This window comes from Pteropus vampyrus, unplaced genomic scaffold (genome assembly GCF_000151845.1).
Source record: "Pteropus vampyrus isolate Shadow unplaced genomic scaffold, Pvam_2.0 Scaffold24, whole genome shotgun sequence".
Taxonomy (NCBI): Eukaryota; Metazoa; Chordata; class Mammalia; order Chiroptera; family Pteropodidae; genus Pteropus; species Pteropus vampyrus.
In genome coordinates, this window is record NW_011888805.1 from 2,086,769 (window position 1) to 2,098,694 (window position 11,926).

At 33.5% G+C, this 11,926-nt stretch overlaps 1 protein-coding gene across 1 annotated transcript in view; it reads right to left on the bottom strand.

Annotated features, from left to right (window-relative positions):
• The window catches only part of STXBP5 (syntaxin binding protein 5), a 156,354-nt gene that overhangs the window by 72,782 nt on the left and 71,646 nt on the right, over positions 1-11,926 (bottom strand). The window contains exon 10 of the mRNA XM_023528328.1: positions 4,248-4,326. Coding sequence (XP_023384096.1) covers positions 4,248-4,326 — 79 coding nt within the window. The remainder of the gene's footprint in view (positions 1-4,247; positions 4,327-11,926) is intronic.

The following is an 11,926-nucleotide window of genomic DNA, read 5'->3' on the forward strand; positions in this document are numbered from 1 at the left end:
CTAAATGTCAACTGTAATTGAAAAAAATACACAAAGGAAAAGATTCCATGACACATGAAATTCAAATGTCAGTGCCTGTAAATAAAGTTTCATTGGAACACAGCTGCATTCATTCATGTATGATGTCTATGGCAGCTACTGGGCTACAATGGCAGAGCTGGATAGTTGTGACCGACCCACATGGCCTGCAAAGTCTAAACTATTTACTCTCTGGCTCCATAAAGGAAAGGTTTGCCATAGCATATGTTATAATAAAAGGGGGTAAATTAATCTCTTAGTTGTGATTCTCCAAATGAGACTAAATTGCTAAACTGAATTGTGATAATATTCACTTTTAGGTTCCCTAACAGAGATGCTTCCCCCAAAACTGGTGATTCTTTGAATGGTGCTCAATTTCTTAAAGGAAACTAACTCTTCTAATGCTCTGTAGTGCAGAACACCTTAAGGAGTTCAGTGGCGTACCTGTCTGAAAACTCGAACCCATCCCGAGCTGCTTCTTGTTGAAAGTCTGGTCCTACCTACAACTTCTTATGTTGTCCACTACTGAGAAGAAAATGTAGAAATAGAGAAAAGGAACTATAATCTAATCAAACACCTACCATGTCCCAACAGATTATATTATTTCTTTTAGTTCTTCACAACAATCTTATGGAGTTGGAATTACTATCCTTATTTCACTGATGTAAAGAGAGCGGGTCAGTGAGGTTAAATGGCTTGCTGAAGATAATAGTTAATAAGAGGCAAAACTGGGATTTGAATCCAAGTCTGACAATCCAAAGCCTCAGTTATTTCCACTAAATCAGAAACTTTCAAATATTATAATTATGACTCACAGTAAGAAGTACATTTTACTTCATGATACAACATAAATTATAAATATATACAATTGAACAAAAGTTTCATGAACCAATACTGATCCTTAAAATGTGCAATGCACTCTGTTATTTCTTATTCTAGTCGATAAGTTAATGATCAATAGTCACAACCATCATCTGATTAGTTTAAAAAAATTATTGCCCTAAATCACAGTGTTTCTCAATCTAGGGAAGAATTTTAGTGAGGTTCTTCAATTATTATAGAGTCTGGTCAACCTTGCCACTGGTCTACTTCTTTGTGACAGTAAAATCATAGAATAACCACATTTTAGATGTCTGTTAGAGGTTATCAATCACTGTTTTGAGACAAGTGATTTGTGAGACAACTGGTTTAAAGAGTATGTTCCAAGTGCTTTGTATGTTTGTTTAATCGTAACAATTCTATGAGGTAGATAATATTATTCTCATCTTATAGAAGAAGAAATAGGCAGAGAGTCTTAGTTGATTTGCTCAAGGTTGCACGGTGAACTCCTGAGGCAAGATTCAGACCCAGATGGTCTGGCCCCTGAGCCACCGTCCTAACTACCTTCTCCAGCACCATTAGCTGCAGAACTTTAGGCCTGGGTCACACTCATTTTTCAAAGAAACAACGTCAACAGAATTGACTTAACATTTAACTTTTGGTTTTTTAAAAAGAATTGGTCATATAAAGAATAGTGTCATGTCTTTAATAAAAGTGGTATTAAAATGCCATATTAATGATATTGTCACTGTTCCCTATGTCTCATCTCTCCTGGTATAATAGATGCTTTATTTTATTAGGAAATAGAAGTTTACACAACATCTTGATTCCATTTTTTTGTCAGAGTTTTCCTGTGTCTCAGAGTTAAACTATGCTTTTATCATTAACAGATAACAGCTAATTTTTTATGGCTATGCTTTTCTGTACAGCAGCCTATCATTTTCTTCCTCACATTTAGTAACACTACATTAGAAGCTAGACAATTAGAACTGAGACAATTATGTCCCATGCTTTCACTGAGCTGAATATTTAATGGGAGAAATGTGCCTTACGTAATTTCACGATTTCATTATTAATGATAAGTATAAGTTCTGTAAAGGACAAATACAGCATGCTTTAAGATTATATTACTGGGAGATCCAATACGTCCTGAGAGTAGTGACATTCATGCTGAGCTATGAAGAATAAAAGGGAATCTCCCTAGAATGATTTCTAGGTAAAGAGAAGAAAATATAGAAGGTCCTGAGGCAGGAAGGATGGCTCTTCTAGTAAACTTTGGTAATTTGTCAACAGGACCAACAGAACACCTTCTGCTGGCATCTGCCCAAGACACTTGCTAGGAACAGGAAAAAAGTGAGAGCCATCTAGCTTACTTAACTGAGGGTGATTCTGCTCTACGTGGGAGGGGGGAGTGCAGTAGTTCTCAAGAAAGAGTGAGAAAAAAGAAAAACCTGTTTAATTTACTGAATGTCCTATCCCAGGTGAAAAAAGAAATTGGAAAGCTGGAGAAGACTGTTATAAGAGGGTGATCCTATTGATCATTTTTACAGTATCTACAAGTGCATACAAAACAGCCCAACTTTCTTTTACTTCTAATCCTACAAAAGGAAAAGGACTGCTGCTATCCTGGAAGAAACCAGGGATTCATAAGTGTTACCACTATATGGGAGTGAAAATGGGAACAGGTAGAGCAAAGAGGGAAAACAATTCTTCCCTGGACTTTTGCCTTTATTCTCAATCAATACTTGTTAAAATAAATAGATAATTCAGAAGACAATTAGGGCTAGTAGTTTAAATGTTTACATAATTCCTTTTATGTTGTATTATAAATACAAGATTTTTTCTTGTTTCACCCTCACCTCCTCCTACCCCCTTTTTTTTTGCTGCCAAGCTTTTACCATTAATATTTCTTTGCCATAGGACAAATAAAGCAAATTTTAAAAATTGGTGGTAGGAGGTTTTCTAATAAAAATAAGGGCAACCATTTATAGGAAGTTTATTATATACCAGGCACTGTATGAAATGTTTTGAATATATGATTATTTCAATTCATCACAACAACCTTTTGATCCATTATCACATTTATGTCATCATTGAGGAAAATGAAGCAAGAAGAAGTCAGATAACTCTGTGCCAAAAGTCACAGAGTGAGAGATGCCATAGTCCATTAAACGGATGCTATTCCTCGTGGAGTTCATTCTGCCTATTTTCTGAACACAGTATATCTGCTGGATCCCAAAAGAAGGCTAAAGAAGATCCAGGGGAAAAAATAGCACTCTTATGATTCTTCAGCCTACTGTCTTTTACTAAGTGAGAACATGGCTGAGTTGAATGAGACTGGGCGAAGAAATTAAAAAGGGAAGTAGGCCAGATATAATAACTGGCAGTTATAAACTGGAATACAAAAATATATATATACAAGTTAATCTCCTGTGAGTCTAGTTAAAACACAGACTACTGAGTTCCATCCACAGACACAGTTTCTGATTCAGCAAATCTGGGGTGGACTCCGAGAATTTGTATCTCTAACACGTTCTCAGCTAATGCTGCTGGCCCAGGAACCACAATTTGAAAACCATTGGCCTATGTATACTACATAAATTCACTCTCTTACATGGCTATAGTGAGTAAAACCGCACACTTTTTCTGCGCACCAGAACATAAATAAAAGGACTACTTTAGAGTTTAAAAAGATACAGAATTTTCAAAGAAACATTTAAAATTTTTTCAAAAATATAACATTTGTAGTATACTAAAAATATATGTAAAATATGTAAACTGTAAAAGCCATATAGTTCTCATAACTAATCCATATATAGTGACAATCAATGTCTTCAAAAACAACTAACTTCCTTTAATATTAAACTATATTTTTACAATCGCCAAATAAGATTTAATTTTTAAAGAATACATATAAGCTTTCATAATTAACATATACAGTAGAAACAGGTTAAATTTTAAATCTTTTTTTCGTCATTGGCATTCTACAATTTTCACTAGTGAATAAACACTATGTTAACTGAAGACTAATCTAACAGAATGTATAAAATTTGATAAGAAAAAAATTCAAAATTTCCAAGATATACAGTAAAACTGCTAAAGACACAGGAGTATTTTATCCTAAATTTACCAATTTTAGTTATTTTGTTAAATAAAGAAAGCATAAAATTTAAGAATGGGCTAGACCATTCTAAAGTAAGCCTTCAAAAATAATGATAGATCCAAATATGTGGTGACAGAAAGGAATCTAACCATGGGCACTGAACGCACAATTGTACACCTGAAACTTAACTAGATTTCATTAACCAATGTCACCATAATAAAACTAAATTTAAAAAATGATAGAATAACCTTCAGTGCTACTTGAGCAATTATATACAATGAATATTGGCAATGAAGTAAAATCTTACCCAGATCTAGTCGTTTTGAACTCCACCTTGAGGATAGGTTTGCATGGTTCTGGCTTCTTCCCATCCTTTAACTGTTTTCCTAAAATATATTTTCCTGAATTAAATTCTAAAATTCTAAGTTACTCTAAATTCTTACATTGACAGTTTATAAAATGAAAGTGAAATATAATGAAACATTTTTAAGTGATTCTGAAAGGAAGTATTGAATACAAATTAAGATATTTAAAACGATCAAGTAAATTTACTGATTGAAATTCAGTGATGAAAAGTAAATAAAATGAATAAGTTTGTAACAACATTTAAGCCATATAATTCTAGTGAATGAAACCGATAGTCTTCCCAATGTTCTTAATTTCAGATAAGCAAAATAGAATTTCAATTTGCTAAATGAATTCAAATTTTAAAATATCCAAATTTTAGAAAAATAAATCTAGGTCAGATTTCCACCCAAGTGTGACAGGCTATGCAATTAAACCCTATGCTAATAAATTGATATATTTATATTTATAAATATATTTATATTTATTTTTCTAAAGTAAAATCCATCCATTGTAATGTATAGGAGACAGCTAAAATACACCAACCTCTATAAAATGTCAGGAACTCAAACTGTCAAAGAATTCTGATTATTTTTAAAAATGTTTGTTAGTTTCTGTTATCTATTTCTACAGGTTCATTATACAAACAACTCAAAAAAATATAAGAAAATAAGACATCTATTCCCATTTCTTAGAGATTAATTATTCTAAACAATATTATTCTTAGAGATCCCAAACACACATCCTACCCCCACACTTATTCTCTTCCTTCCCAGCTTCCTCATCCACTCCCATAGTACCTATCTCATTCTAATATACTTTATATTTTGTTTGTTGTCTGACTCAACAACAAGAATGTAAATTCCTTGAAAGGAAAGGTTTTTAAGTGTGTATGTGTATTCCGTTAATGTATACCTGCTGACAAATATTGTTTGGCATACAATAGGTATTCATAACTATTTAATGAATGAACACATTAATAGTTTTTCCTTAGAATTGATTTCTAGAAAAGGGATATCTGGATAAAACTGTATTCCAGAAAGATTTTACCAATTCATATTTCCATCAGCAGTGTAAATGAGTATTTTGCCATACCTTACCCAAACAATGCTATTTTTTTTCTGATTTGGTAAGTGGAAAGGGTATCTCATTTTAATTTATATTGTTTTAATCTCTAACTAAATATTCTTAGGCTTACCGATCATCTATATTTCTTCTTTTAAAAATGTCTTATATCCTTTACCCATGCTTGTATGTAATCTCTATATTTAAAAATAAATTTAATATTCAAAGATCATTAACATATATGTAATATATTGCACATATTTTCCCCAGTGCCATTTGTGGTTGAATACTCAGAAATTTTTTAAAATTGTACAGAAGTATACATTTTAATAATCAACTCTATCAGTCTTACCACGTTTCCAGTTAAGAAAATTTAAAATCCCAAAATGTCAATGCTTCCAAAATTAATTTACAAATTTAATATAATTAGAATCCCATCAGCTTTTCTTGGATTTGGACCCCAATGGCCTTAAAGTTCACACTGTGGACTCAATGCCTATGACTGGCTAAGGAAACTAAGAAAGGAGATTAACTCCCAGAATGACAGAGAGAGGACCTCAGTGAACTCGCTTTCCCACAAAATTTGAAATACTAGCAAAATTTAAGTTAAATACTTCAAAACTCTGGAAACAAAGCAAAGCCACAAAATGAGTGAGACATTGTCTACCCAACAGAAACAACTGCACCTCAGTAAGACAAGGGAGACTGTGCCATTCCGATGGAGGATTATCCTCATCCTTCTTGTTCCCTAGCTCAGTGGCCAGTTAGAGACCAAAAAAGGCATTAGTATCAGTCAACATAGAAGACTGAAATTTCTTTGCATTTTCATTAAAACCAGCTTCCCTAGAGCACAATCAGTATTTTGTTCCAATCTGAAGCTCTCTGGAAAACTATATTCCCTAGGTACTGTGGCAATTTCATTTGACACAGACATCAGCTCAAGGAGACAGGTGGCCCTACCCTCTAGGACATCACAGAAATGATAGCAATCTGCTGGTAATATCTAGCTGCCTAAGGCTATGGTTTCAGTAGAGACAAGAGCTTGGGTGGGAATTAAAAAGAAAATCCTGAAGAACTAAAATATTCCTGGAGATCTAAAAGGCTGTACACACGTCCAAAATATTCCTGGAGATCTAAAAGGCTGTATACACGTCCAAGGTTGTGTGCATGCCCAGGAAAGATTTGAGAAAAAGAGAAGGTCGAGGTCCCAGTCACTCATCTCTGGCTGACTTTGAGACCTTGAGCAAACAGGAAGTAATAATAATAATAATAATAATAATAATAATAATAATAATGGCAGAAAGTAAAATGAACTCTAATACCGACGCTGGCAGGAACATTAGAAAGAGGTACTCATACATAGCTGGTAGAAATGTGAATGATAAAGCCTTTCTGGAAAGCAGTTTGAGAACATTTATTAAAAACAGAAGTACAAAAGAACCAAAATCTATGGAATAGGTACAGGATGGTAATGGCAGCATAATTTGTAGTTCTTGAGAAGTGAAAACAAAGTGAACACCCCTTAATTTGGAATGGCTGAATAAATTGTGGAAAATTGTGAAAAAAACAGTTGGCTGTTACACAGCCATTAAAATGAATGAATTAGAGCTATGCCAGATATCTGGATTTTCCTAAAGTACAGTGGATTAAGAAAAGTAAAATGCAAAAGGCTAATATGACTATTTTATGTAAAATAATGACCCAAACCAAATCTCATATGTTTATATGTTTATGTCAACATGTATGAGTTTAGAAATATGTATTTTAAAAGAACACCTGTCAGATTTTTGATATAGCTTATATGGTAGGGAAGGAAAGGGGACTGGGCTATAATGTGGGGGAAGGGTCAGGGAACAGGGACTCATATGATATGATCTCATTTGTGTACAATGAAGTGTATGTACATGAAAAAAACCATCAGTCTTTTTTGTCTTTCTCTTCTTTGGTTCATGCTTAGGAAGTTCTTTACCACAAAAATCATATAAAACCTTTTTTTTTTTTCAATTTCTTGTAATTACTTATAGTTTCATTATATTTAATTATTTTCTGAAATATATTTTGCAATAGGGGAGGTATTTTTCCTCTGATAATTAATAAATTATCAGCTATCTCAGCACAATTTTTTTAGTTCTTTTGAGCTGTAACTGCCAGAGAATAAAGTGCACATATTTAAAGTGTACGATGTGACAAGTTGTAATAAAGGTATGCACCTCTCAGTACTCATTATCGAACCAGCATAGCTTTCTCCACTGATATGAAATGCTACCTTTATATTCTAAATTTTTATTAATGCACACATGTCAACTGGTATTGGAGCACCTAATCCTGCCTTAACTTGGGATCCTACGAGATCACTTCTTCACCTTTTTATACAGAAATGATGATGCAGTGGGATCACGAACCTCTGGCATCTCAATATATAAGAATCAAGAAGTGATTAGTGATGGAGGTAAGCAGAACAGAATAAGGGACTGGAAAGGATTGCCGGGGGAGAAAACTAAATCGCTGGGGTGGGAGAGGGATTAAGGAAAAAAGAAACGTATGGGAAAAAAGGTTTAAATCCAAAAAGTGGTCCCTCATGCTGTACAAAAAACAAAGTAAGAATTTCAACCTCTACTTCAATTTGTTCAGAGACATACAAACTTTCAGTAAAGAATTTAAATGTTTGCTCCGAAAAAGGCCAGCATCAGGCATTTCTCCTCTACCACCAAAGCTCTAGTGGGAGTGTCAGACTGACATAATTTATAGACCCAAATTTTACACTTATTTTCAAAAATTATTTTGTTACATACTTTTTTATGAAGTAAAACAATGATGTAGATATAACTCAATTTAACTTATTTCAGTATTCACCAGTAATCTTTCAGTGGCTGGAACAATTTCTAAAGAAGGGCACTGGGTATATTTGCAAGTTTTGTTTTTCAAGTCTAAGCTTATATATCTTGAATAAAACCTGGATACGTACAAAATTCTTAACTTTTTGTCTTGCTCAACAATCTTTTGATATTGCTCTATATGTCTAGCATTTAAATTTATAATAACGTTTAAAGCAGTCTAATTTTTATTTCTTTATAAGTAAACGTTTTTCTATCCCCTGTTAGGATGCTAACAGTGTAGTTTCATCATCTCTGTAAATCAAAAATGTCACAGTTTGCAGCGATCTTTCTTCATTGATCTTGCTTGGGAATTAGTCCTATTGATCTGCATACTGTATTTTCTTTCAACTCGTTTTTAAAACTGTATCACTGACTACTGCTTATGTTCCAGAAAGGTTAATTTATTCCTTTGTAATCCAAAACAAACCATTTTCTAAATCAAATCAAGTAATAAGGTACTAGCCACGATTTTATAAAGCCATATAAATTAAAGGATGTTCAGAGAATCAGTAGATTTCACCACTAGGTGTCATTTCACGTCTTACTTGTTATACTATCAGAGTAGCAAAACTCTGTGCTTGTTCTTTCAACTATCTGTGAACTAACTTGATAAATTGTTGAAAAGATCTAGTTAATTAAAAAATTTCACTTGATAAATCACATAAACCTCCACATTATATATGATTTCTTATCTCTTACTATGCCCTGCTTCCCATTCCTATAAGCCGCCCAGCCACAATGAATTAATTTGTCCAAATTCTGTTGATCCTAATTCCAGAATTTTATTCAGGTATGCCCATCTCCTGTTTTCTGTCATAACTGAAATCTTCTTTAGTTATTGTTTACTACTGCAGTGGCTCCCTGACTGGCCTCCATCTTCTGCCTCCAGCTCACCTGATATACTATCATCAAAGAAATATTTCCAAAATATAAATGTCATGATTCTCATGGTAAAACTATTCACCAGGTCTCCATCATGAAGTTCAAACTCTCTCTTTATCATATTATGGCATATACTCATGCCTCCATATGCTTTTCTGTCTTTGTTTCCTGATACTTGCCCAAAGGAAGTGTAAACTCTGGCAATATTAAACTATTCACAGTTTTTCAAGACCACTGTGCTTTTGATTATTTCTTTGTGCCTTCTGATTAAAATGATCTTTTATGCTTTTTTATCTCATAACATCCCACTCATCCTTTACATGATCAAGCCCTTGTAACCTGAATTTATGAAATCTTCCAATACCCTTTATCCAAAAACATATAGACTACTTCCGTTTCCATATCATACTATGCATACCTCTATCAGCACTTATCATAATGTATTATAGTTGTCAGCTTATAGATCATTTTCATTCACTGGACTATGAGTTCTTTCCAGTATTTAATCCCTGTACATAGGAGGTGATCAATAAATGTCTGTTGAATTCATAAATGAAAATACATTAAAATGAGTGAGGATCATTGACAAAAACAAATGCTTCCTAAGTTTTTAATTTTGCATTTAGAATGCAGAACACATTTTCTTACTGATACAGCTATTACACAGCAGTTATGTTCTCAGGCTAGAGCTGGCTACGGTATATACTCACACGTGACTACTGAGTACTTGAAATGTAGCTAGTCCAAGGTAAGGTGTGTTTTAAGTATAAAATACAAACTAGATTTCAAGAAGTAAAAAAAAAAGAAATGTGAAATAATCTCAATTTTATATGTTGATTATATGTTGAACACAATTTTTGCATATTTTGGGTTAAATAAAATTTATTACCAAAATTAATTTTACCTGTTTGTTTTTACTATTATTAGTATGGTTAGTAGTGAATTTAACAATTAACGTATAGTTCACATTATATTTCTATTGAACAGTGATATTCTGGAAAATAAAATGATTCAAACTGGAGAATCACACTGTTAATATTAGTCTGAAATAGGGAGAGTATTCTTTCCTTAATGAGTGGGGAGATAGGAGTTAACTTACAGCTGGACTAGAGACACCTAGATATCTGTTGTTGACTCTTGGCTAAAGGCAGTGGGATTTATGATGTGCTTGTTCAAGGTCCAAAACTCCTGGTGACCTCAGTGTGGTAGTTTTCCTTAAGGCTGGCAACTGGCCTAATGGTTTGGCAAAAACAACTTTAGCACTGGAAGAGCCTTCCTGAAAGTTTCTCTTTGCATTCTTAGAAGTGAAATCTTGGTAGCTGGAGCTAGGAGACTCAGTACAATCCTTGTATGAACATGAGTCCCCACAAGAGCTTGCATATGGAGTGTCTCTGAGAATGCTTACCTGTATTCTTTCTCCTGCTGCATCACATCCTTTGCCTTTAAATAAAAGCCTTATTTGAATATGCTCTGTGGAGTTAGGTAAGTCCTCTCAAATATATAAACTAGAGTAAACTTTGCAATGAATTATATAAGAAACTGAAGTATAGCGTTATTGCTTATTGAATTTTTATGCTTTAGGTGAATCTAAAAGCAGATTAATAGAATTTTTTGTATGAAACATCCTTAAAGTATTAAAATGACTTTTATTTATATAATTATTTTTCCTTCACTTCAGTGACCTTTAACAGAATAACAGTTCCCCAATCTTGGTTTAGTCCTTGATAAGTGGATTGATTGTACTGATAAATAAGCTCCAGAAACTAAATTTTAAAATGTTATTATTGATAATGGACACCTATTAGTTTTGACCACCTAGCATCTCAATTTCCTCTGTGAATCATCTGACTTTGAAGATAACAATCACAGAAAACCTCACTGTAACACATCACACACACACACACACACACACACACACACACACACACACAGTTGCAAGGGGGATCCTGGGGGCCCTTGGCTGGCAAATCACTTAACTTTGATAACTGCTTCAAGGTAAGTATGTAAGCCATTCTAGGACTATTAAATTTCTTCCCTTCTGAATAATGAAAATGAATTTGTCATAGAAGAGAAACAGGCCAAAGAGAGAGAAACAGAGATCACCCCACTAGACTCTCCATACAGAAATACAGATTTACAACCCATCAAGATGAAACTGCATCTATTGACTTTGCGGAGTCCATAGATGGAACTAAATCCAGTTCAATTTCTACATACGCGCAAAACTTTATACCTCGTTTAACCCTGCCATTTTACACATGATGAAACTAAATCCCAGAGGACAGTATCTCCACAAGCTATTTCACAAAAAGCAAAGCTAGAATTACATTCCAGGTTGTCTGATTGCCAGTGAAATGTTCTCTGATATTCCTAAAATCTAGATAAAAGAGAGCTATCGCTTTTGTTTATTTTAGTCGAAAATCACATGTTGAGTCATTTCAGACACAAATGAAGATCTCTTGAAAAAAATATTACTATCAACTATCTTGATACGCATACTAAAATTATCCTACATTATAACAGAAAATTTTTTAATGAATTTAAATTAATCTCCTTTGCTGGCCATTTTATCATCACTATCCAGATAACTGCTATGTCCCTCAGAATAAGAGTTCACTATCAAACACCTTTCCTATGAAAGATGCCATCAGAGTTTAATGACTGAACAAAACTAGCAAATCTGGAGAACCGTCTTATAATTCAATTATAGTTCCAGCACTAGGCCATTATTTCTCAAAGTGTATTTCATGGAATACTAGAGAACTACAAGATGTTCAGTGAATAAAAGATACTAAAGTCAAATAAGTTTGGGAAAAGT